This window comes from Ursus maritimus, unplaced genomic scaffold (genome assembly GCF_017311325.1).
Source record: "Ursus maritimus isolate PB19 unplaced genomic scaffold, ASM1731132v1 scaffold_3, whole genome shotgun sequence".
NCBI classification, from domain to species: Eukaryota; Metazoa; Chordata; class Mammalia; order Carnivora; family Ursidae; genus Ursus; species Ursus maritimus.
In genome coordinates, this window is record NW_024425563.1 from 14,817,307 (window position 1) to 14,844,860 (window position 27,554).

Consider the following 27,554-nt stretch of genomic DNA (forward strand, 5'->3'; position numbering starts at 1 on the left):
CCCTGTTGTCTGAATTGACTGTATTTATTTCTAGGTATCTCCAAAAAGATAATCAGCTGCAGACACTAATTTATTCAGTGGGGGCTAGTGGATGTGTTTGCCCCTTCTGGCTTTTTCATTCCAGGACTTGATGACCAAGGAGCTGTCAGTAAGAGGCAGCGTGGTGGTGATGGCGTAGCCCACGGTTGGTTGGCACATCTTTTGTCTTGGGGCTTAGAGAAGGAGAGGCTGGAAGCCGTGAATATGCCTTTCTTCCTTTGGTCGCAGGGGTGGAAACAGTCCCGCACAACGATAACTTAGCTAAACGGGTGGAAACACAAAAAGTTAAAGATACCCTATCAGTCCCTCCTTCAAAAGGTCTTCTCCACTCATTCTTTTTGAATCACCAAGCTTTGGATGGAAAGAAAGAGGAAGAAGATACCTAGATGACAACATAAATTTGGTTCAAGTGAAGGTAAAACCCATTGGATTTGGATCTCAATGTAAATAACGTACAGCCAATCCATTGCTCTCGAAGCACCCACATTCAAATACACAAAAATGCTAGCAAACCAAGCACGGGCGGATTGGATTTTTTTCAATAAGTTATTTGTTCTATTTGTTTGTTGCTTTGTCATCGAAGTCTCCCCATTTTTCAGAAATGTTTGAGAAGATTCTATTTAAAGTCTTAATTTTTTTGTTTTATGCTTGGGAAGGGCTGCCATTAGCAGATTTCTGTGGTGGAACTCCTCAGTCCAGCATATGGTGGAAGGAGAGCTGGGGGGCATCCATTTCAGAGTCCTACCTTTGCCACTGTAGCGATAACTACCACAAGGGGCAATGCATGCTCAGTGCTGACTATGTAGTTAGAGCCACTGGGGGCCACATTGAAGGACGCCGCTGGGAAAGAGCAGGGGAGAACAAGTAGGTTCCATTTAGAAGGTTATAACAGTGATATTAGTGCAGGTTTTTGGAGTGACTTGTTCAAAATCTGTGCTAGACAAGTGTGCCTGGAGTGGTCAGCACTTTGTTTAAGAGCTAGCTTCGGAATCTGAGTTGGAGGACATAGCAGAACTTAAAAGGAACTGCCTGAATCCTAAAAGCTCGACTCCTAAAATACCACTCCAATCTCATCCTTCTGTGTTTCTCTTTTCCAGTCTCTCGTGAATCTTCTTGTCCTCGTCACTCATTTCCTGGCATCTCCCCGTGCTCCCTGAAACTCTACATTCCCCACTAGTCTGCTCTGGGAACTTTATTTTTTTTTTCTCCCTTAACACGCTTCCTCATGAACCTCATTTATTCCCATACTTCAGTTATCACACACTTCTGATTCCAGAATCTGGGCCTCTGCTAAGGGGTCAGATAACTTAGCCAAAGTTTTGAGGCTAATGAGAAACAGAACGAGCATTCCAAACCCCTGGAGTCTAGCTCCAGAACCCACGTATTAGCCACACTGCTAGGCTTCCTCTCTAAGGGAACGGTCCCTGCCCCTTCTCTCTGACTCCCCCCCTTCCCCCATTAACTCCTGCACATACTCCTGGTCCCACCTCCACTCCTGTCAGAGTCTTGTTCTGGCTCTAAGTCTACCTCCCCACTCAAGTCTGCCATCTTCCTTCAAACATTGACTATGGACAGCCCACCCAGCACTCCTGGCCTGAGGTCTCTCTAACCTCTTTGTCTTCATCTTCACTTCCAGGAGTCCACATCCATTGCCCTACTGCCGTGAGAATTGCTGTAGAACCGCTCTTTCTGAAACTGTAAACTAACATATCCTACCTCCGCCGAGCCCTTTAGCTCTCTTGTTCTCACATTTCCTACGTCTGCTTTCTCCACATGCAGCCCCTTCTGGTCTTCCTTCCTTTCCTACCCCCAAGCCCATTCAACACCTGACTGAACCTTCAGTTAATACTTTCAATCATGCAGAATCTTTGACCTTATGTCCCATCCATTTGGCAAACCTAGCCGAGGATTCATCAAATTCTGTTCTGATAAACGACTACTTTCATTTTTATTTATTTATTTTTAAGATTTTATTTATTTATTTGACAGAGATAGAGACAGCCAGCGAGAGAGGGAACACAAGCAGGGGGAGTGGGAGAGGAAGAAGCAGGCTCTCAGCGGAGGAGCCTGATGTGGGGCTCGATCCCAGAACGCTGGGATCACGCCCTGAGCCGAAGGCAGACGCTTAACCTCTGTGCCACCCAGGCGCCCCTATTTATTTATTTTTTAACATGAGTACTTTTAGAGACAATTAGCAGAGCAGTTTGGATTAATACCACTATGCATGCCTGGTATTCAAATTTGGCAAATCCTCTGCCCGCCCACCTGCCCTCCCTGTCCATATTCCCCCATCCCCACAGGACAGCTGTGTTAGACCTCCACCAGCCTCCTCACATGATTCCACACCCATTCTCTGTTGGGAACAACACAAATGGCTGTTGGACCTTTTCTCCTTCATCTTAAGCCTACAAACTTGTCTTTTTATGTACTCATCCTTGCTTCTTTTCCTCTTGTCTAAATGGAAGAGGTATTTCTCCTTCTGTCTGAGGTTCACTCTTCCAGTGTCCCGTCCTCTCCCAGTTGCCTTATGAAAATCACCCACTGAATTATCACTCTTCTTAGCCAAATTTTCAACTTTTCCTTCTTACTGGCTTGTTCACTTGTCATATAACTGTGCTTGCTTCTCCTGTAATAAAACACCTCTCTCAATCTTACGTCTTCCTTTAATCATCATTTTATCACTACCTTACCTTTTCAGATAACTTATTTTAAAAAGCTGGGCTTTCCCATTCTTTTTTTCTCATAGCCTGCAGAAATCTGCCTTTTCTCATTATACCTCCGAAACAAACTTGCCTAGTTTATCAACACTTTTGTAGGGTAACTTCCTGCAGCATTTTATAATGCTGACCATCTCCTTGAAACTTTCTCCTCTGTGTGTCCGTGAATGACTCTCGTTTTTCTCTACCCGCTCTTTATCGGTTTATGTCTTAGGCTGGCTTCCCTCAGAAGCAAACAGAAAAGGAATGAATGCAAGCGGTTTATTTGGGAGGTGATCCCAAGAAATACTGGTGGAGAAGTGGGGAGGTAAGACAGGGAAAGGAAGGCAATAGAGGGCATGTTAATGAGAGGGTTATAGCTGTGGGGGACTGGGGCTCAATGCCACTGAAGGACCTCTGGGAGACTATGGGACAGCGTTGAAGTTGTTCCACCTGAGAAACAATGCCCTGGGATATGTATCCACTACCCGGGAGGGAAAACTCTTCCTTTACCCTCTTAGGTTCAGTTTCCCAAGTGCAAATTTAACCGACAACAGACAGATTAACAGGAGGAAAAAAACCTCTACGTTCATCACATACATCTGGAAATGAAGTGACTCCCTAAATGGTTAAAGCTGGGGGGTTACATACTTTAGTAGGGGAGAGGAAGTGGGAGAAAAGGGTTCTGTGGGAAGAACAAATGGGTTTTTGGAGGAACGAATGAGATACGGAAGTTTGTGATAATGTTTGTTTATGCAAGTGCCAGTGATCTCCATTTTATTTTTTTTCTTCATGGCCATAAAACTTCCCCAGAGAAAGGATCTATGGCAGCCTCACTTCCAGAAATTTCTGCTTTTTGTGAAACAAGGGAAGCTCCAAGAAGGCTTCTTTCTACATCTGTTGAATCTCAAATGTCTTTAGTTTAAAATAATCTTCATAGCAACTCTGGGGGTCTGAGTGGGCGCCCATACCACTAATTCCCAAACAAGACTAGTCAAGGACTCCTCCTGGAATGTCAATGCCTTGGTAATTCCAGTGTCCCTCAACTGCTGGCAAGCTTGCTCCCTCATTGGGGACAAAGAATCCAAGTGCAAATGCTGGGTGTCACAAGGCATAGGCGAGGCAGGACAAGCTACTTCTGGTTTCCTTCTGATCTTTCTCTTCCTCCCCTTGCCTCCTTAACCTTGCTATTCCTCAAGGTTCTCTTATCCCACATTTGCTTTAGGCACTGTCCATTTTGCTGGGTGAGCGTATCAACTCTCACGGCTTCAATTACCTAACCATCTGATGTCACTCATCTCTCTTCCCCTCACCTTTGGTTGGCTCTACACATATGTATACAGCTGCCTACTGAGCATCTTACCTTGAATTGTCCATTGCAGACTCGATACCAAAACAGGTTAGCGTCCCTCAAATCCTCTTCTGTTATCCCTTATCTTGCCTTGCTTTTCTAGAAATCCATTCTTCTCTTAGCTGCCAGGGATCTTTCTAAAACACCTCTGCTAAATATGGCCAGACGCTGTTTTTTAAATTGGGGGACAGAGCAATGAACAAGACAAAGCAGGTTCCTGCTTTAACTGCTTGAATTCTACACATACATAAATAAAGAAGAAAAACTATCGTGGTAAGTTCCATGTAGAGACTGGGGAACTGCTTTCCATTGGGAGGTCCAGAAGGGTCTTGCTGAAGAGAAGACATTGCAGCTCAGAGATGAAAGACAGAAGGGAGACATCTAGAGCAGGGGAAAACATCCTGGACAGAGGGCTCCTGCCACTCCCAGCTGAAATTCCTTCCATGGCTTCCCAACGTCTTCAGTAGTAAGCTCAAATTTCCAAACGTGGCAGAGATCTTCTGGCATCTGGCCATTCAGTCGCCTTCCTCTTCAGCTTCTTTACATTATGTGACATCAACTCAACTCCATCCTCACAGCCGCCCTGTAAGACAGCTGGTTGAGTTCTTCCAGTGGGTCTTACGTGTCTTTGTACTCTGTGGCGGCTTTAGCAGAGGCTCAAAAGCTGTCCACGAAATGAGCAAGGTGTTGGGCAGAAAGGACCGCTGCTTAGTGAACAGGTCTAGACTGGTGTGGTCCAACAAAAATAAAGTGAGCCCCATAAGGCTCTTTAACATTTTCTCATAGCTACATCAGAAAAGTAAAAGAAACAGATGAAATTGTAAGGACATTTTATTTAAATATCATCAGTTGAGCATGATTAAGGAAGTCATTCACGAGACCGTTTGCATACTAAATCTTCGAAACCCAGGGTGCGCATCTCACACCGCATCTCAGGTCGAACTGGTCAGCACTGCAAAGCCTCGACAGCCACACGCGCTCCTGGACCTGAGTCCTTCCGCCCCCAACTCCCCAGGGCCGCCCAGCGGCGCGCCTTCTACTTCGATACCTATTTCATCTCTGCAGTCCTTATGGGCACCCCGATTCTCTCATTTGCTGGCATGTCACGACTCCCCCACTTCCCAGGCTCTCCCGGCAAGGACCCCCCCTAGCCCGGCGGCCGGCACGGAGCAGGCGCTCGGTAAATACGGTCCCCGCCCGGGCCGCACCTGGGGGTGGCTCGCAGGCCCCCGCTCCCCCCCACTCCGCCGCCGCCGCGGCGCACCCTCCCCCCCAGGGCCGGCCCGGGAGCTCGGGGCCGGAGTCGTGGACGTGACTGGGAGGAGTCTGCCCGCCTCAGGTTTCCGTGCTCGGCCGCGGCCATGGCGGAGCCCACGGTGTGCTCGTTCCTCACCAAGGTGCTGTGCGCCAACGGCGGCCGCATGTTCCTGCAGGACCTGCGCGGCAACGTGGAGCTGTCGGAGGCCAGGCTCCGGGACGTGCTGCGCCAGGCCGGGCCCGACCGCTTCCTGCTGCAGGAGGTGGAGATGAGGGAGGGCCCCTGGGACGCCGAGGCCGAGGTGGCGGCCGGCGCGGGCGGAGGCGGCGGCGGCCCCTGCGCCTGGCGGGTGGTGGCCGTGTCCTCCGCGCGCCTCTGCGCCCGCTACCAGCGCGGCGAGTGCCAGGCCTGCGACCAGCTGCACCTCTGCCGCCGCCACATGCTGGGCAAGTGCCCGAACCGCGACTGCTGGTGAGGCGGGCGGCGGGGGCGGCGGCGGGGCGGTCACCGCGCGAGGGGCCGCGGGCCTGACGCGTCGGGCGGGCAGCGGGGCCCCGGGGAAATGAGAAAAGGGAGCGTGCGTTCGGCGCTGCCCCCTCCTCCGCTGCCCCCACCCCCGCCGAGGGCGGCAGGGAAGCCTCGTGAAGGGGCCCCGAGGGTCCTCCCGGCGAGGCCTCCCCTGAGCTTCCAGCGCCGCTGCGGAGTGAGGCCCAAAGTCGTCTCAATCCGGATTTCTTAACTACTTTCTTGACTACGGCTCGCCCTCGAATTTCAGCCCTGCCCGCAGGATCCTCCACAACACGGCCGGGGAAGTCAGGATTGGGACTTGGGAGTTCGTTTACTCCAGTGGTCCTACTGGAGGCTTACTGAGGACCCATGAGGCCCATGACCCTTTATTGAGAGTGCCCTTTCTTTCCACCTAACCTCAAAGTTTCACCGAAGTGAGTCTGTGCGTTCCAGGTTCAGAAAGCCCGATCTAGAACGCCCCCGCCCAGAAACTGAGGGCTGGATGATTGGGGCGAGGTGTTTTAAGGCCGTCTCCTATCTCTGGTCTTCTTGGTTTACTCAGGCTCCCCAAAGCGGGGGTGGGGGGCACACTTTCCTCCTAATGTTGGTGGACTGTAGGGGTGGGCAGCTGTTTAGGGTGGAAAAGGCAAATACACTCACCTTCAGAACAACGGATGGCATCCTCGGCAAGGCAGGGGACTGCGGGACGGGGTACCTTTCATTCTAAAGCATCCCGATTTAAAATGAAAATGATCTTGGGAGGAGAGTTGCTTCAACTCAGCTGTCTTATTATCAGTGCTTACTTACTAGACTGTAGTATCTGTGGGTTCATGGAAACTTGTTTAACTTCACATGTGAGTTGAGAGCCACTGGAGGCCAGGAATTTGGGGGACTGGCCCCTTCTTCATCTGGGTCTCTGATCCAGAGCTCTGTGTTCTCCTAGGTCTACCTGCACCCTTTCCCATGACATCCACACACCTGTCAATATCCAAGTACTGAAGAACCATGGGCTTTTTGGCCTCAATGAGGCCCAGCTTCGGATCCTGCTTTTACAGAATGACCCGTGCCTTTTACCAGAGGTGAGTTGCCAAGAATTCACCCTCATGTTGTCTGCATGATGAAAGAAGTCAGGGGGAGAACATCAAACGTCTGCTTACAGAGGGCAGCGGGTGTATGGGTGGAGGTAATCGTGCAGTGCTGACCTCTATGGGGTCTCTGTGATTTCACCAGGCTTTGACACACAGGGAGTGATGGACATGTGTGGTAAAGAAATGGTGATAATAGTTACTAGTTTTTTAATTGTTTACTGAATGCTAAGCCATTTATATACCTTAGCTCAATTAATAACCTGCTCCCATTTTACAGGTGAGGAAACTGAGGCTCAGATACATTAACTTGCCCAAGGTCACATAGTACGTGGCAGATTTGAACTTAGGTCTATCTGTGAAGCCTGTGTTTTGTGAATTGCCTGTTTTTGCTTTTGCCTATTTTTCTACCGAGACATTTGTCTTTTTCTATTAATTTATGAGATGTCTTTAGTGATACCAATCCCTTTTGTGGTCACATTTGTTGTAAGTATTTTCCTCCATTTACTTTCTTTGGGCTTTAGATATTAATTTTAATTGCTTTGAAATGATTTAGTTCCAAATGCTTAACAACTGCCTATTAGAACTGCTGTCATGGTGAAATTAGCTTGTTTGTTTGTTTAGCTATACACGAATTTTTTTTTAAAGATTTATTTATTTTAGTGAGAGAGAGAGAGTGTGCAGGGGGCGGGCAGAAGGAGAGGGAGAGAGAACGTCAAGCAGACTCTGCACTGAGCGTGGAGCCCAACATGGGGCTGGATCTCACGACTCTGAGATCAGTACCTGAGCTGAAACCAAGAGTCGGACGCTTAACTGACTGAGCCACCCAGGTGCCCCTACACGAAGAATCTTTAAAAACAAAATAGTTGGAATCCCAAAAGAAAATATTATGAGAGCCCACCAGTTGAAAGTAGAATTTTCTACCCTAGCACCATGATGCTATCATAGACACTCAAGTTGCCAGAAGAGGAGTGGGAGGAAGGGAGGATGTTGGGAAAATCGAGGGTAGTTTGTGACTCTTGTCCCCTGTTCATGCTAAGGTATTTTAGGCCCTGGAAGGGAAGGGAGTCACAAGGCTGGAGGAATGAGCTAGAGCCTTTGGTTCAGGGGGCAGAGGCTGCCCTCAAGGCAGCAGAATCTGTATGCAGAAGACAGCCCTGGAGTCAGCCTGAAAAGCAAAGAGGTTTATTCTTGACATCCATCTCTTCTCTCATTTCTTGGGGCTTTGAAGCCAGGCTTGGTCAGTCATGGTTATAATAAGCCAGATACATTCCAACTGTGTTGCCAAAAGGATTCCAAGCAGCAGCTGGAGCAGGTTATTGGCAGGAAGGGAGAAGAACAAGGCAGCAGCTGGGTCCAGTCCTTCCTCTCAGAGAGAAGGGGCAATGACACTCCTAGTTACCTTTTAGTTTTTATGATATTGTTTGACTTACAGAAGTTTAACATCGTTACATTGTTTAACTTATTGAACCCTTTCCTTTATGGCTTCTGCCTACTGTCCTGGGTCCAGCCTCATCCTGTCACATCAGACTACGGCGGTGTTTCCTGAGTAGCCAGTGGGTTGGCTGCACTTAGGACAGGAGCCCACCCCTGGTCCTGTCACCCAGGACCGGAGGTGTGTATCATGTGGCACACAGTGTGGCCACTTAGGTAGCAGGGACCATGGACAAGCACCGTGAATGAGGCAGGAATGGTGCCTCACATCTCCTGTATGAAAATGCCCCATGACCCTTTTCCATCACTCTGAAAGACACAGTACATAATACAGATGTACCATTTAATAGAAAGACAAGAGGGACAAACATTGTGATCTTGTGATTTATAATGAGAAATATATTTGGTCTTTATCCCCATTCTTGGCAAAGAGCTCCTAAAACTCTTGGGATTTCCTAAATGACGAGAGCTATAAAGGTGTCTGTTGTTAAGTTAATGGTGATCTTTGGAAAGCCCCTAGGTAACCTAAGGATGGGAGCTGGTTGTCAGGAGGACCAATCCTGTGATTAGACAGTTTTGTAACTTTTACCCCTCTGGCCCCTACTCTCCCACCTTCGGGGAGGGCAGAGGGGCTGGGGATTGAGTTTATTCACGAGTGGCCAGTGTAATTTAACCGATCATGCCTATGTTATGAAGCCTCCGTAAAAAACCAGAAGGACAGACTGAATTTCAGAGAGCTTCCAGGTTGGTGATCACGTGGAGGTGCTGGGAGAGTGGGACCCCAGGAGAGGGCATGGAAACTCCACACCTTCCCCCCCATACTTTCCCAGGTGCATCTCTGCCATCTGCATGTTCCTGAGTTATATCCTTTTAAAATAAACTGGTCATCTAGTAAGTAAACTGTTTCTCTGAGTTCTATGGGCTGTTCTAGCACATTAATCTAACCCAAGGAGGAGGTGGTGAGAACCTTCATAGCAGTTCAGCCAGTAGCAGATGGCAACCCGGACCTGCGATGGGCATCTGAAATGGGGGCAGCCTGGTGGGCCTGAGCCCTTAACCTGTGGGATCTGATGTTATCTCCAGGTAGACAGTATTAAGATTGAGTTAAAATTTGTGGGACACCTGGTCATTGTCTGCTAAGAATTACTTGGTGTGTTGAAAGAAACACACATTGGAAATATGTACAATGTGATGCTGATACATTTGAAAACGTCAATGAAATGGACACATTTCTAGAAAAAATATAGCTCATCAAAACTGATCCAAAGGGCGCCTGGGTGGCTCAGTCGGTTAAGCGTCTGCCTTTGGCTCAGGTCACGATCCTGGGATTGAGTCCTGCATCAGACTCCTTTCTTGGCGGGAAGCCTGCTTCTCCCTCTGCCTCTGCCTGCTACTCCCCCTCCCCTGCTTGTGCTCTCTCTCTGACAAATAAATAAATAAAATCTTAAAAAACAAAACAAAATAACAAACCAAACTGATTCAAGAAAAAGTAGAAAGCCAGAATAGTCTTTATTTTTGAATGACAAAGCATTAAGATGAAAAATTTAAAACACCATAAAACTAGAGTATTAGTTAAAACGTCTTCTACAAGAAAACATTAGGCTCATATAGTTTTATTGTTGAGCTCTATCAGATTGTAAATGAATAAATTATTTTGATTGGGGGACTAGGTCTAGGATCTCTTTTTCTTAATCTCCTATGCATTCTTAAACCAGTATCATACGTTTAATTAAAGTAGTTTATATTTTAATATATGATGGTACAAGTCTCTGTGCCCATTACACTTCTTTTTCAAAAATTATTTGTTGGGGCACCTTGTTGGCTCAGTGGGTGGAACATGCGACTCTTAGTCTCGGGGTTGTGAGTTTGAGGCCCACGCTGGGTGTAGAGATTACTTAAACATAAAAGCTTAAAAAAATATTTTTTTCTTCAATCAATTGCCTTAAACAATATCATGAAAACATATGTGTCAAGTGTTGCTTCATTTCTGGACCAGGTCTGTTTACTGTACAACAAAGGTGAAGCACTGTATGGTTACTGCAACCTCAAGGATAAATGCAACAAGTTTCACGTGTGCAAGTCCTTTGTCAGAGGGGAGTGCAGACTTCAGAAATGCAAACGGTCCCATCAGCTCATTCATGCTACAGCCCTGAAGCTGCTGCAGGACCAAGGACTGAATATTCCGAGTGTTGTTAATTTTCAGATCATCTCTACCTACAAGCACATGAAGCTACACAAGATGCTGGAAAGTCAAGGTGAGACTATGAGAGGGAGACAGAGCACTGTCACATGTAGTTTTGACCGGGAAGTCAGTCTGGGGGCTAGCACCTCTATGGTAAGTTTTGCTCTGTCCTCGGGGAAACTTAGAACTGCCAACATTTTATGATGTAAAACTGTGGTTCTAACCAAAGGAGGGAAGGGATAGAGTTTATTTTCAGCGTTGTCAGCCAATAGCATCCTCCCAAGGGTTTGAACAGTGTCCCTCCTTGCTAAGCTGGGGGCCAGGAAGCAGGTACAACCGTCCTCACAGCTTCGTTAGGAAGAAAGAGGAGGGAGGTGGGGCAGTGAGCAAGAAAGGGAAGGAAAGCACAGGAATGGCTTTCTTTTATTGAATTTGAATTAAAGCGTTTTCTTCTTTCTTTTTCTTGAAGTAATTAACATATAACGGATAAGTTTCAGAGGTATAACATGATTCGATATTTGTGTATATTGCAAAATGATCACAATAAGTTGAGCTAACGTCTGTCATCATAAACATAGTTACAAAGTTTTTCTTGCAATGAGAACTTTTAAGGAAGTATTTTCTTTTGGGGCGCCTGAGTGGCGCAGTTGGTTAAGCATCTGGTTTTGGCTCAGATCATGATCTCAAGGTCATGGGATCGAGCCCTGCGTCAGGCTCTGCGCTCAGTGCAGAGGATGCTTGGGATTCTCTCTCCCTCTGCCCCTCCTTGCTCTCGCTCTGAAATAAATACATAAATCTTTTTAAAAAAGAAGGTATTTTCTTTTTCAATTGTTAAGAAATTTTAACCATATGACAGAAAAATGTGAAAAATAGAGAGTAGAGATGTAAATTGCATATGATTCCACTCACTCTATCCATAAGCATTAGTACCTTTAGCTACAGATCCTTCGCTCCTGTTACTCTACAAATACTAGTCCAGTTGTGGTCACAGTATGCATTAGTATCTTAAATTTTCACTTCATACAACATCATAAACATCTTCCCATATTGCTGCATAGTGTCTCATTTTTTAGGGTCTGCAAAGTGTGGTCTGGTGTGCTTTTAATTACAGTGTATTCAGGTTACTTATCCTATTAGATTTGCTTGTAGCTGAAAATCAGTTTCAGTGGGAGGTAGGCTTAGGAGAATTGTTGATGGGAAAACCAAATCAGCAAAAACAGAGTCTCCAAGCTTTCGAAACAAAGTTTTCTTTTGCCTTTTTTTTTTTTTTTTTAAGATTCTATTTATTTATTTGTCAGAGACTGAGAGCACAAGCAGGGGGAGTGGCAGGCAGAGAGAGAGGGAGAGGCGGACTCTCCGCTGAGCAGGGAGCCCCATGTGGACTCAATCCCAACACCCTGGGATCATGACCTGAGCCGAAGGCAGACGCTTAACCGGCTGAGCCACTCAGGTGCCCCTCCATATGGAGTTTTCTTATGTTGGGATGGTAGCGGCTGACTTCCTGTGCGGGTGGTTTGGAGGTACTATTGGAGGCTGTCTAGGGGACCCTGAATGATGGCAGGGATCTTCTACTCTATACTAGTACAGGGCTTCTCATTACCTTCATCTGATCTTGTTTAGTGGGTCTTTCCTAACCGAAGTCTCTCTTAATTAAAGTCACTGAAATAGTGACTTTCTGCTCTGTGTGTGTGTATGTGTGTGTACGTGTGTCAAATAAATCCAGAAGACACACACTCTCCAAATCCATCGTGTTGGGACTTTCGTCTGCGATCTGATTAACAGAGCTGATGCTCCCAGCATAAAATGAAGTTGAGAGCAATGAGAGGGGTGTCTCAGGAAAGCTCGTCTCTTTCCTCTTCTTTTTAGATAACGCAGCTTCTTCTGCTGAGTATTCCCAGGGTCTCGAGAAACCAGGAATACACGTGGCTGGCCCTGCAGAGGCCAGTCCTGTGGCTCCCGTCCCTGCTCAGTCAGCCAAGAAGCCGCACACAGGTAAACCGTAAAGGACGTCCGTGAAATAAGAAGCTTGTCCAGCTGGAAGGTCTGAAAACGAAGCTTCTATTGAGCTTTATTTGTAAGTTCCTTCATTTAATCACTTATCAATAATGGTCATAGTAATACCTACCTCACATGTTGTTGTAAAGATTAAAGGAGACGGAGAAGGGGAGAACATCAGGTTGGGAGGATAACACTGGGGATGGGTGGTTGGGGACGTGGTGGGACGTTGAGTAGGCAGAGAGGGGAGGACGTGAGTTTGGTTGAGGTCAGTCCGGGGCAAACTCTGAAGATGGCAGATTCTGCCTGTGGTCCCTGAGAGCTCCCCCAGGCTGGCGGGAGCTCCGAGAGGAGCCGGTTTCGGCTGACTTGCTCCGTGATCCAGCCAGTGTTTTTCTATTCGTCCACATACACGGTTTACACAGTGGTCGTCAGAGACTATGGACACTTTGTACTCTTGTTTTTTCTTAATGTTTCATAAGCATCTTTGCCTGTTCACATTTTATCATATATAATCATTTTTATGCACAGATACACTAACATATAATCACTTACTTAACTACTTCCCTTATTCTGGATACTTCAATTCTTTCTAACAAATTTTGAATAGAACTCTTTTCTTAAAATCCTCACAATATTGAATTTTTAAATTTATTCTTTTGCTTAGCTTCTCGGTGCTAAATGTTACTGTCTTTTGATGTGCATTTCTTTAAATACATGCAAGTGAGTATTTTTCTGTGTGTGTGCTCTCTGTAGGTCTCTTTTGTGTGTGTGCGTTTTGTGCCTGCCCTCCTGGGGCCCTCCTCCGTGCTGATGGGGGATGGCCTTTCCTTAGGTTCCTTGATTTTCATAAAAAGTCCTACCGTGCTCATATGCTCTCCAGCTCTCATGGATCCCTCCACAGAGTTTATAACTGTTGAGTGCTCACCAAAGATTTCTACCTCACTGTGTCCACTCTGCATTGCTTCTTAAATTTTTCGCCAAAGCCCCTCCGCTATAGTGTCGTTCATTGATTCCTCAAAGTTGTATCCATTCTTTCTGTGGATCCGGAGGGACCATCAGAAACCTATATACCTTGTCTATTTCGTGTTGACTTTCCTCCCTTCTCCCTGTCCCCACCACCTGGCTTTCTTCATCCAGTTACACTTGGATGTTTGCTTCTTTGTTTTCACTGAAGGGTACCGCAGAGAAGCCGCGTTATGACGTTTTTTTCTGTGTTCGCTGTTGTGATATCCCCAAATGTCGGTGTGTAAAGTGGCTTTTTTTTTTTTTTTCCATTTTAACTTTCCTGCAGTAACACAACATTTGAGACATGGGGACAAGGGAGTGAGTTTTTCATAAAGCTGAATTAATTTAATTTAGAACAATGTTTTATCATGAAATGCTGTCTTCTCTATTGGGGGAGGTGTGCCAAAATACCCTTTTCAAAGTGAGAAATAGCTGTGTTTTCTCCTAATGGACAGTGAGAGTCATGCCGCTTCTGTGAATCTTTTCACTTTGGTTGTCCACAACAGTATTGCTGAGGGTCCTTATGTTCTGTGTACCTTGTTTCCTTTTTCCTAATTCTGATTTCTCCTGGTGCTAATTTTTTTAAAAATTATTTTTACATTTTATTATTATTTACGTTTTATCCTTTTACCATGTGTATTTTTGCTGTAAGCCATCTTAAGTTCTAAATGGAAACAATGTAGGGTTCACCTGTATATCCTCGACTTTTACAGTGTTGTGTTCTTTTTGTAAATTCTATAGTCATGCTTTTATATGCATAAAAATGATCCTCTGTAATCTTTGTTGCAATATTTTATTCAATTCTATAATATTTCACTTAAAGCTTAGTTCTGTTAGTATCCATTCTGTGAAAATATTTTATATAATCCCACTTGACCCTCGTTTTCATCCCATGATTCAGCTGTTAGAAAGCCATCACATTAGAACTGGAGGTGAGTTTTCCTTGGTCATTTATCAAGGCTCTGAGGTGAGGCTGCACCTCGATAGGCTCGGCAAATCCAACATGTCCTAAGTGAAATGATGAACTTTCCGACAGACTTGTTCCTCTTTTTTTATTTTGGAGTGTCACCCCCTACCGACTTAACCCAACACCCTGCAAATTGCCCTATACTCTTCTTTCTTCTGGTTCCTGGTATCAAACTCGTTACCCAGTGTTGGAGATTAGTTTCCCTTCAAAAATCTCAAATTTGTATCCTTCTCTGCCCCTTTCTCTCCATCCCAGACACACTGACTTCTTTCTAACCCTCATCACCTCTTGCATGTGTTGCACGAGATGGAGGATTCAGTAGTTTTCCAGCCCTGGCTCGTGAGAGTATTTTTATAGGAGGTGCTACGTAGCCCCCTGCTCTCCTTCAGTGATGGCAGTCCCGTTTTAAATTTTTCATAAAATAGGCTTTTATGGATTTCATTGGTCTCCTTCCTACCCTTCTACACCCCTGCCTTCCATCCTGTGCCCGGGTGATCTTTTAAAATGCAGACCTAATCACATTGCTTTGTTCTGCCATAACCTTCACTGGTCCCCATAATGCAAGGTAGGAGTCATAAACTCAGATGCTTTCTTGGATGAGAAAGGGGAGCTAAGTGGATGATGTGAGCTGGATGTAAGAGAAATGGGGGGAAGGAGGAAATGTCATAGCAAGTTGTCCCATCTGAGTGGGGCACCTGCCTCTTGTGCCCGTGTGGGGATGTGGGCCCATTTTGTCATGTTGTCTAGTTAGTTGAAAAAACCAGATCCGGATTTTATGATAAATTTTCAGATTTTTAAATATTGGCTTTCGATTGAGTTTTAAAGATACAGACCCATATTGTGTGTACTGACCTATTTGCAATTTTTGGAATGTGCCGTTTTATTTTATGACTCTCTGTGTTTGTAAATGATGTTCCCATTAAGTGCTCTTCCTGCCTCAAAACCTGGCAAAATCTGATTCTTTAAAATGCTAGGTTAATCTTTTCTGACCCCAAGAAGGGCAGTTCTCTTAGGGTTCTCAAAGTTCTAGCATAACACTTACTTTGCCATGGTTTCCGCTTTTATTCCCTAGCTTTGAGCAAAAACAAAACCATTATTTCTTCTTTTTGGACATTTGACACTTGTCCAAAAAGAAAAATTTTTTGAAACATAATGAATCAAACTCTCTGTTTGAATCCATGGAATCAATATCATATTGGTCTTCATTGTTCTTTTTTTCTCCCCACATATATATTTTTCATTTTCAAAAAGTCTTTTTCGCCTAAGGAATGTATCTTTTTGGTGCTTCAGTTTGAATCATCTAGGTCTAAAATTAACTGTTTAAGACTTATGCTCGTGATACTAATCTTTCCATCAAGGAATTTAGTCTCTTCATTGCTGATGGGTTCCTTGATTTCTTTCATTATAGTTTGTTCTTATTTTTGTCTAGCCTTATATATCCCTTATTACGTTGGGTTTTTTTTCTTGGTTGCATCCATCTGTATTGCTACTCTGTATGGAATCTATCATTAGAATGCTATTGATTTTTAAAACATTTGTCGTTTGTTGAATTATCTTTGTTCTAACAGTGTTAGATGGCTTTTTGTTTCTTCTAAATATAAAATCATACCTGCAAAAAGATTTGTCTTTTCTTATGTATTTCTGTTTTGTTTTGTGTTAAATAAAATTGTGGTCAAAAGATTTTTTTTGATATTTCTTCTTTAAATATGAAGTTAATTGTTGGTTTTAAACGAATGTTCTCTATTTAATAAGGGAAATTACATTTATTGCTTGTAGAAGCTTTTAGTAAGAATTGGTATCTTTTGCATAATCATGTAATTTTTATCACTTAAATCACCTAATATGATTATATTACTGGTTTTACTATATTAAAACATTCTTAAATTCTGAGTAACTCTACGTGATTATGGCATATGCTCTTTCAATGTATTGCTTTTCCCTATTTGGTCATTTTTATTATAATTATATACATCTATACATTCATAAATAAAATTCATTTATATTTTATATGTGTATGGAGGGATTTCCTTTTTATTTTTATTGCTAAATGCTCAAAGTATACATTTTATTCTAAGTGCTATTTTGGGTTCTGCAAATTGATTTATAATGTCATTATTATTTTTAAAATTTTTTCCTGCTTTATTGAGATATTATTGACATATAACATTGTATAAGTTTAAGGCGTATAAGGTGATGATATTGATACATGTATATCATTGTGAAATGATTATCACAGTAAGTTTAGTTAGCACATCCATCACCAAACATTCATTATTATTTTTAAAGTAATGTATTACTCGGAGTGCCTGCATGGCTCAGTAGGTGTGTCTGCCTTTGGGTCAGGTCATGATCTCAGGGTCCTGGGATCGAGCCCCACATTGGGGTCCCTGCTTAGTGTGAAGCCTGCTTCTCCCTTTCCCTCTGCCTCTCCCCCCACTTGTGCGCGCGCGCGCATGCGCGCACACACACACACACACACACACACTCTCTCTCTCTCTCAAATAAATAAATAAAGTATTTAAAAAAATAATGTATTACTGTATCCTTGAATTTCTCTATTCTTACTTAGCAATATTTTTCTAAAATATTTTTTTGGAAAATATAGTAACATACCATTGTGGAAATTTGGGAGAATACAGGAATGTATTCAGAAGGTAGCAGTATTTCCCCATAATACCATTGTGTAGTACTGTTCTGTGTTCTTTAGACATACTACCTTGTTTAGTCATCAAAACAGAGGTGAGTTAAATCAGCACTGCCCTGACCTAGGCAAAAGAGGACCCTGCCTTGGGCCTCTGCTCTAATAGGTTTTCTCTGCTCATGATTTACACCAGTCAGACCCCAGGGAAGGAAAATGCTTCTCTGCGTCTCTTATCCTACGTCCTCATCGCAAAACGTGATTGCTTCTTAATCCTGTGCAGGTCTGTGGGTTGAACCACTGCCATCATTGGAAACAGATACAGTTTTGGACTTCGTGGAAGGTTTCTGTGGTGGAAACGTGTGGGTAAGCAAAAACAAATAACTTGTCAAGCCCTGTCTTTCAGAGAGTACGGACACAATAGATTCTTACAAAATGAACTATCTTCCCCAGCGGTTTCCAGTGTCTGTTTTCCCTCCTCTTTGTCTTCTAATCAGTAGCTCTGGGGGTACCCGCAAATTGTATAGTATTTGCTGCAAGTACACACGGCTGCAGGGGAACATTTTATACAGTGAAACAATTCATATTACTCTTCAGTATTTATATAAGCAGTTTCCCATGTACCACATGAGAGGCAGGATTCAATTCCTTCAGTTAGCAAGTACATGCACATCCAATGTGGTATTGGACATATGGTTTTATGTCTTTTACAAAAATATTCTTGAATTAATTACATTTTCAAAAAAATTAAATGGAGAGTTAGACTTCAGCTCAGGATGTAGAAAATCACAGGAAAAACCAGCTAACCTATAAAATTGTAACTTTTCTTGAGCCCATAAGAGACTGGTCATAAGTCCAGTTCACTGAAATCCAAAAAGTCACAAGATCTGTGCAGAGAAATGTGACACAGACATGCTTTGACAGAGCATGGGGGAGAGATGGACCCCTTACAAATGGGTAGGATGGAGTTGGGTATAATCTTAATGAATTCTTTTTTTTTAATTTACTTATTTGTCAGAGAGAGAGAGAGAGCACAAGCAGGGGGAGCAGCAAGCAGAGGGAGAAGCCTCAGCAGGGAGCCCGAGGCGGGACCCGATCCCGGGACCCTGGGATCATGACCCGAGCCGACTGACTGAGCCACCCAGGTGTCCCTTTACTGAGTTCTTAAAGGCCAAATATGGGTTAACATGTCAATTTGTAAAAGTTAATAGCAGAAGAAAGAACCAAGAAAATTATGCAGGGACAACTAAAACAAATAGACCGCAATGATTACTAGGTAATCTCCTCCCAACACAGAATGTCCTATATGAGATGATCTCTGTAGTACAGCAGTGCTTAGAACACAGCAAAAGATGATGTGAAGTTACAATATCCAGTTGGACAAGCACCGCCCTCAGGCAGTGCTGGGGGAATGGCATACAGGTTGGCGGTATTGTAAAAGGTCTTAAAATTATTATGCACGCTCTTTGATCCAATAACCCCAGTTTGAGAAATTTATCGTACGATAATAATGAAAGATGTATAGAGGAATTTACTTACGAAATTGTGTTTATTTGCTAGGGTCCTGGCAAGAAACAGATAGTACACTTAAATGGGATAAATGGAGGAAATTTAATGAAGGACTATCTCTGAAAAGGTGGGCAGGGTTAAGGGAAACCAACAAAGGTGGGGGGCATAACCTACACAGTGATGGGGACACCATCCCACCCTAAGCAAGAAGGTATAAAGTGGGGGGATTACAGGAACCCAGGGAAAGTAACTATGAGAGAACCTCCCACCAGATGCATTCAAGGTCCTAGGTTCGAGGACACAGCCAATGAGTAGTCTTTTCAGGGTGGAAGCTGGGGGAATATATACGCTTGTCTTCCTTTTGTTCCATTATCAGATTTCTTGCTGGTGTTCCCTACCAACTCCCTCCCACATTGGTCAAATGCACTGGAAGCCAGAGGGGGAAGGAGCCCGATGAGGCAGTCTTGCAAAGGTCAGCTTCTCGAAGCAAACAGCATGGTGGAGAAGGGTAGAGGATAAACTGTAGGCTAAGAAAAATATCTAGCACAATGTCTGATGCAGCATTGTCCAACATTAGGGAATTTACTGAACAACTTGTGATAGGTTTAGATCTTGGAATATAATTCCACCATTAAAAATGATGTTTTGGGTGTATTCTTTGTTAAGGTGAAAAGATATTCATAATATATTGTTGAATGCAACAAAATTTTTTGTATAGTCTGATCCCAACTTTTTGTCAACATTATATGTGGGTATGTGTGTGCACGCATTTATGCATTTAATATGCCTGGAAGAGGGATGCCTGGGTGGCTCAGTCGGTTAAGTGTCTGCCTTTGGCTCAGGTCATGATCCCACGGTCCTGCGACTGAGTCCCACATTGGGCTCCTTGCTCAGCGGGGAGCCTGCTTCTCCCTCTGCCTGCCGCTAGCCCTTCTTGTGCTCTCTCTCTCTCTCTCTCTGACAAATAAATAAATAAATAAAATCTTAAAAAAAATTTCCTGGAAGAGCATGTAGTCTGCTAACAATGCCTCTTTTGGGGAAGTGAGATTACAGATTATTTTAATATTCATAATTTTGATTCTCTGTATATCCTACCTTTTCTACAATGTGTAATAAAAAATTAAAGTTCTTTTTAGAAAAATGAGAACTATGGCATGAACTCACATTAATTCTGTGAGTTAAGTAGGTGCTATTCTTAACACTGACAAGGAAAATTCCTTAAAAATTCCATTAGAAGCCAATTTCAGTTTTGAATATAGTTACAAAATTCTTAAATAAAATTCCAGCAAAGAGTTGAACGATAATAATTATCATGATATATTATTAGTGCCAATTACACTACTGAGTGACTTACCTAATTCTTTAACTTGTTTTCATACAATACGACAAAGTAGGTATTCTACTAACATTTCCATTTTCAGGCGAGGAAGCCAAAGGTCAGAAAAGTCACGGCCAGAGTCACAAGGTTATTAAAGGGTGAACCAGTATTTAAAGTCAGGTCTGAAAAATAAATAAATAAAGTCAGGTCTGTCTTCTTCTAAACCCAGTGTTCCAAACTACACCATGGCTAAGTAGAACTTATCTCCGAAAATACAAGACAGGCAGATCACAGAACTCCGAATATATTCATCATGTCAACAGAATGCATAATGAACAGCAGAATATTACTTTGTAGATATTGCAAAGTCATTGTATAATATTTAAAAGACTCTCAGAAGCTAGAAGCAGGTAGATACTTCATTAACTTGGTGTTCTATGTCTTTAAAAACAAGAAAAATCCCATTAACTGTAAATCGACTGGTCACTATTATAATTATTTAGCAAGCTTTTAAAGATTATTGTCATTGCTTCAAGATGGCAAAAGTGGTTGGAAAGAAAAAGATCAAAACCTTACTATAGTCACCTGATGGAAATTCAATCATTCAGTACATATTACTGAGACCCTACCTTGTGCCAGGCACGGTAACCAGGTATTGACCAAATAGTGGCAAAGGATCCTGAAAGCTAACACTGGTGGAGAGCTAGCTATGTGCTAGGCTCTTTTCTAAGTGTTTTATGTATACCAACTCATTTAATCTTCATACAAGTGCATGAGGTAGTTACTATTATTGTTCCATTTTATAGATGGGGACCCTGAGGCACAAAGGGGCTAGTATGTCATAGCTAATAAGTAGTGGAGGTAACACAAATCCAGATGGTCCTGGGCCAAGAGTCTGGGCGATCAACCATTCTGTAAAAACTCTCTAAACCAGAATAGTGTCTGTCCTCATGGAGATTCTGGTTTAATGGCAAAATAGACATGAAACTAAACGCAGAATGAAATACGCAGTTTCAACTAGTAAGTGCCAAGGAATAGAAACTAGCGGAAATGACTTCCTAGAGGGGAGTGGAGCGGTCAGGGAGGGCTGGCATGGGGAGGAGCCTTTCAGATCACAGGTGGGTGAAGGACGAGGGGCTTCGGGAGAGAAGCAGGTGCAGAGGCTTTGGGGGCAGTTACTGGAAGGATGGTCCCAGTGGCTCCACTTATCTGCAGGAGTCTGGGAACTTTTGCAGGACGGGCTGAGCAATGGATTTTATTTGAAGTGTGATGGGGAGCTTCAAAGTTTTGCTTTTATATTTATGAAGTGTTTGTCTTCACTAGAGATGTTTTCTCTGCAGGCGTCTTATTTCTTACTCACCTGGTGGCTACTCTGTACGGCAGGTGGGAGTCCCTCAGACGTCTGTGGTCATGGATGATGGTGGCTGCATTTGATTCTGGTTCGAGTGTCAGGCAGACAGCCCATCACACCCAAACCTTGAAGTTCAAGTTGATGCTCAGAAGGCTAGAGGGACACAGTGCGGATGTGGTATGAGGTACTTAGGATGACTCCCATTTTACAGATGAGGAACTCTGGTATAGGAAGTTGTGTTTGTCATAGGTATCCATGCCACGTCCAGGATTTGTGATCAGATCTGCATACTGTACTACACACGGGCAGTTTCTAGATTTTGTTTACCACCTGGCAGCCATCACTCTTTCTTCCCCGTGGTCTAGAGATGTGCTGCCGAGTACGGTGGCCACTAGCCACATGTGGACATGTAACTTGAATTAAAATTAAGAAAATGTTAAAAATTCAGCTTCTCGGTTGCACTAGCCGCACTTGAAGCGCTCAATAGCCATTGGTGGCTAGTGGCTATTTCAGTGGTTGGCACAGACGAATGGGACAGTTTGACTGTCGCAGAAAGTTCCGTCTTCTGGACATCGCTGGTCCAGAAACTTCTTAACTTGCCCTTTTTAAATGGCAGATGAGTTCCGCACAGAGTTGTTTGTGGGCAGATAATTTTATCCAGCTTCTCACAATTTTCATCCAGAGCCTATGAAATTCAGATTTTGTGAGCATATTTTATTGTTTGGAGATTGTCATTTCCTAAAGGGCAGAGACTGTGTTTTTCCTCTACTTCTGGGAAGAGTCTTAGTTCACTAAATTTAATAAATGTTTGCTGATGCCAATTACCATAGCTTACGAACTCTGTGTGAGACCAAGGGAATGTCATATCGGAAGTGACCTTTTATATTTTTCTCGCACTCTCCATTGGTGTTTCATAGTGTATAGTAGAGGAATCTGGCATTTCTGGACAGACTTTGAAATCTGAGAAGTTCTCTGTCAGCGTGAGGGTGGAGACGTAGATGTGACACAGTACATCCCACACGTCCAAAGAACTGTGGGCAAACTTAACGCTCCCCTTAGGTTAAGTTGCTAAGTTAACCTAATTAGCTAATTAGGTTAATTGTGCATCGGGGAGAAGGGAGGGATGAGGTGAGGGAGGAGGCTGGCGTGGAGCTTATTTTTTGCATTTCTATTTACTCATTCAACAAGCATTACTCGAGCCCTGTAATCTGCCAAGCACTGCACTAGACACTAGGGAATAGAGATGAAAACAAGAAGGTCTCTGCACTTGAAGAACTTCGAGACACACCAAGTTTTATTCTGTGTGCTCAGTGCAGTGACAGAGGCATCACAGGGACTTAGGGCAGCACAGAGGAAGGGCAACAAACCCACCTCTGGCAGATCCCGGAAGGCTTCCTGGAGGAGTGATGCTCTGCCCACAATTTTAAGAGGCTCAAAAGCAGAGATCTCTCCCAGGAAGGGTGTCCTTTGAGGGTTTTGAGTGAAGAAGGAGTTTTCTAGAGAAGCAGGGTCATCAGGACAGATACCTCATTAGTCTGGGTTTGGCTTTATTTATTCAGGTAATTGATCTGAACGCACGACGAGATGGTAGACTAAGACACCAAGCTAGCCTACGATCATTATTCTCCTTCTGAATGTGCGCCAGAGTCGATGAGTTTTAGAGCACAGTCATCTGTGAGTTGGAGTTAGTAGAATGCCAGAGAATGAGGGTGATTCTAAAAACAGCTTTCGCCAACTGTTGCCGTGATTCTAGTGTGGATTTTTGGCATGCCTCAGGAGAGCTGCTGGGTTTGGGGCTATAGTGGGAAATGACCATGGAGAGTGTGGGCAGAGCATTGAGCCAGTCGATCTGTGGCAGCTTGTGTGTTGGGGGGAAGGAGTTGGGGCAAGACTGGGATTGTACTTTAGGAATATTCTCACTTGCCACTAAATTGTGCAGGAAGGACCGACACTTCCAGCCCATTTCATCCAGGACAAGGTCCTGGTTTTAAACACTGTGTCTGTGGGGGCACCTGGGTGGCTCAGTCGGTTAAGCGTCCGGCTCTTGATTTCGACTCAGGTCACGATCTCAGGTCATGAGATTGAGCCCCGTGTCAAGCCCCACATTGGGCTCTGTGCTCAGTGGGAGTCTGTGTGAGAGTCTCTCTTCCTCTCCCCCTCCCCCCCAATAAATAAATGCATTGTACTTGTGGGCGTCAGTGCTTGACAGTGTCACTGCCCCCCCCCCCCATTGGCTTCCCCTTGGATAGGCAGGAGTTCCTCTCTAGGTAAATCAAGGTAATTTAAGGTATTCTACACTCTCTGAAGATTCATATTAGGCCACTTGGTTTTTACGAAGGACTTAGATTAGTACCTGTTTTTGCTAATGGAAAGAAATTCAAAGAGGATTTTTACTTTTATGAAAATAGTTGTTGCTGTACTAATGTATGTCTTTCCAACTTTCTGAAAGTGGGATATACTCTCCACTACATGCCATTTCCGTTGAAGAAATGTTTCATAGCTGTGCCTACTTTCAAATAGTGGGGGAAACCTGAACTTTTGCTTGCTACAATCTCACCGTATCCTATGTTTTTCCTCTTTTGTCTTCAAATTCCTTCTAAGTAGCTTTTCTTCAGCCCACATTCTGTTCATTTCTACCCTCTTGTCTTGCCTTTCTACTTTTCTTTTCTCTACAATACGCTTTCTCCTTCTCTCTCTCTCTCTCTCTCTCTCTCTTCTTTTTTTTTTTTTTTTAACAAATGCTACCCCTTGTTCCCATTGTTCAAGACCCAACTTAAGCCTCAGGCAGTCTGTGAAACCTTCCCTACCTGCCATAGTTCATGCTGATCTTTTCCTTTTTTGGGTTTTCACACTTCAAGCCCAAATCCTGTCATCTAACACTGAGACTTACGGTGTTGAAGAGTGAGAAATCACTTTGGAGCCCACCTAAAACCTCCATCTTGACCCATTATCATCTTCTCTTGGAGGAAGACATTCTAAACATTTTTTATTGAAAAGACAAGTCTAACAACAACATCAAAGGACAAAATGCCCCTAATCCCTTACCTTACTACAACAATCTTAAGTGTTGCACAATTCCTTTCTAGTCATACATATTGTCTCACATTAACTCACAAGCCATTAGATATTTAGTTTTCCCTCCCCATTTAATGTTATAACCCAAACACACCCTACCTGTCTTTACAGTTATTGTAACAGAAGCATTCCCTCCTTACTGTAATATGATTCTGTCAAGCCACTCTCCTGGTACTGGACATGAGTCACTGGCTCTGCTGTTTCAAAAGACATACATGTTGCTCTTGAGTCCTTCTCCTCTAAGCTCTGAGAACAGACTCAATGAACCATCCCTTACACTTTATTCTCTGTCTTCAGGCACCTTCTCTTCTGTCGACAGGGATGTTCAGTCTTCTCTGTCCTAAAATACATCTCAACCCTACTGTGTACCATTCTCTTTGGCTGCCATCATTTCACAAGCAATGACCATGTCATCAAGTCCAAAGAGACTTTCTCAGTCCTTGTGGTCCCTGACCCTGACCATTCCCTTCTGCAACCTCCCTCCAGGCCTTTGGTGACACCACACTTCCCTTGTTCTCCTCAGCTTTCCCTCAGAGTCTCTCTGCCTTTTCCCACTCCCATTCAGCTTTTTCATGATGAAATCTTTTCACAAGGGCCTGTCCTCAGCCCTCTTCTTTTCTTCTCTCCTGTCTTCCCAGACACAGTCATTCACCCTCACATCTGCAGCTAACAACTTTGGGCCAGTGATTTTCGTATCTGTATTTTGAGCCGTACCCGCCTCATCTTCCAAGCCTGGCACTCACCCTCACCGCCCACTGCTTGTGCTCATGTTGCTACCTGGGTGCTGGCCGGGCTCCCACAGCCAACCACTCTGCCCTCGAGGATCTTTCCCCCTAACCCAGACTCTCCAACTGACTTCCCTTTACCTGTCCTTTTTATATGGCCTCAGACCCTGTGCACTTGATCTTAGCTGAAAGGCCAAGAAACGATGGCCTCAGAGCCTCTGAATCGTCCAAACTTTATTCTCTCCTCATATTTATCAGTTGATTTAAGATCCATACTACGTCTCATCTATTTTCTAATTTCCATTCAAACCCACAAAGACTTTATTTAAAAAAATTTAAATACATGGGGCACCTGGGTGGCTCAGTCGGTTAAGCAACTGACTCTTGGTTTCGGCTCAGGTCATGATCTCAGGGTCGTGAGATCGAGCCCAGTGTGGGGTTCTGAGCTGAGTGTGGAGCCTACTTAAGATTCTCTCTCTCCCTCTGCCTCTGTCCCTCCCCTGCTCCCCGCTTGCATGTGCTCTCTCTCTCAAAAATAAATAAATAAATAAATAAATAAATAAATACAAAAGTAGTACAAGCTTGTGTTAAAAATGCAAATGATATACTATTATAATCAGAAGCATTAATATAGAGAGTAAAAAGTGAATGTTTGTCTTCATAAAAGTGAACATTCCCTTTCATATTTACTCCCCAACCTCTCTCCAAATTCTGTTTATTCACCCAGTGATACACTTACACTTTCTTATGGGTTTATAATCACATTTTTTCTCACTAATGGGATTATACAATACATTGTCTTGCTTTTTCCCTTCCCGCATGTAATATATAGGTCTTCCATGGGACAGAATAAGAAGTCCAGAAATAGACCCACACAAATGTAGCAATTAATTTTGAGAAAGTATAAAGTCAAGTCAATGAAGAAAGGATAATCTTTTCCACCAATGGTGCTATAACAACTGACATATGCAAAAAAATTAACTGCCACCCTTATCTCACAGAAATAGAAAAGTTGACTCAGATGGGTCATAGAGCTAAATATAAGAGCTAAAAATTACATTTCTAGAAGGAAACATAGGAGAAAATATTTGTGATCTTGGGTTAAGTAAAAACTTCTTATGTAGGAAACAAAAAGCAGGAGCCAAAAAAAAAAAAAAAAAAAAAAGGAAAAAATAAAAATTGGGCTTCATCAAATTTAAAAACTTGTGCTTCTTGAAAGATACTGTTAAGGGAATGAAAAGACAAGTTAGGGAGTAGGAGAAAATATTGTTGAAATACTTATCTGCAAAAGGATTTGTATGTAGGACTTATAATGATACTTACAGCTTGATAATAAGAAGACAAAAGACCCAATTATAAAATGAGTAAAAGATTGGAAGAGGACCCTTCACCGAAAAAGAAATATCAATGGCAAATAAGCACATGAAAAGATGCTCAGTGTTACTAGTTATTAGGAAAATGCAAATTAAGACCACAGGGAGATAGCACTACACGCCTACTAGAACTGTTCAAATTAAACTGACCAGAGCAAGTGCTACGAAGATGTGGAGCAACTGGAATGCTTACCCATCGCTGGTGAGAATGTAAACTATGACATCCACTTTGGAAGACAACGGGCAGTTTCTTATGAAGTCAAATATGCAATTGTTACATAACCTAGGAGTTTAATTCCTAGATATTTATCCAAGAAAAATGAAAACATATATTCACACAAAGACCTGGAAGCAAACGTTTATAGAAGCTGCATCCATAGTAGCCAACAAACAAACAAAACAACCCCTCAAAAAAAATAAACCGAAAACAGCCAAAATGTCCATCAATTGGTGAATGAATAAACAAATTGTGGTACATCCATTCAATGGAATACTAGTTAGCAATAGAAAGGAACAAATCAGTGATACATGTAACAAGGGGGATGAATCTCGGAGACATGATAAGTGAAAGAAACCAGACACAAAAGGCAACATACTGTATCATTCCATTTATGTGAAATTTTGGGAAAGACAAAGCTGTAGAAACAGAAATTAGATCAGTGGTGATCAGGGTTTGGGGTAGAGGCAGGGGGTAAATTGCTAGCTGGCATAAAGGAACTTCTGAAGGCAATGGAAATGTTCTGTTTCTTGAACATGAATGTGGCTATAGGATTTCAAACATTTTCCAAAACTCATTAAAGTGTAAACTTTAAAAAAGGTGAATTTTATCTGATCGAATTACTGGACTGAATGTACCTGTTTGAAGTAAGCTTAACTAAAAAACAACAACAAAATATAGGAGAAAGAAAGAAAATAGAAGAAAGAAAGAAAGAAGAAAGACAAGCAAAAGCATATCTTTATATAGAATTTTCTATACCAGATGGTGAGCTGATTTTAAATTTTGATAGATAAGGCCAAATTGTCCTCCAAAATGGCTATACCAA

At 43.3% G+C, this 27,554-nt stretch overlaps 1 protein-coding gene across 1 annotated transcript; it reads left to right on the plus strand.

Moving 5' to 3' along the window:
• The first annotated feature begins 5,447 nt into the window (after positions 1–5,447).
• On the plus strand, positions 5,448–12,921 carry ZC3HAV1L (zinc finger CCCH-type containing, antiviral 1 like). The gene is made up of 4 exons (XM_040643955.1): positions 5,448–5,815; positions 6,795–6,930; positions 10,367–10,625; positions 12,419–12,921. Exons 1-4 carry the CDS (start codon positions 5,448–5,450, stop codon positions 12,553–12,555), a joined length of 900 nt encoding a protein of 299 aa, XP_040499889.1. The 3' UTR covers positions 12,556–12,921.
• Positions 12,922–27,554: the final 14,633 nt, after the last annotated feature.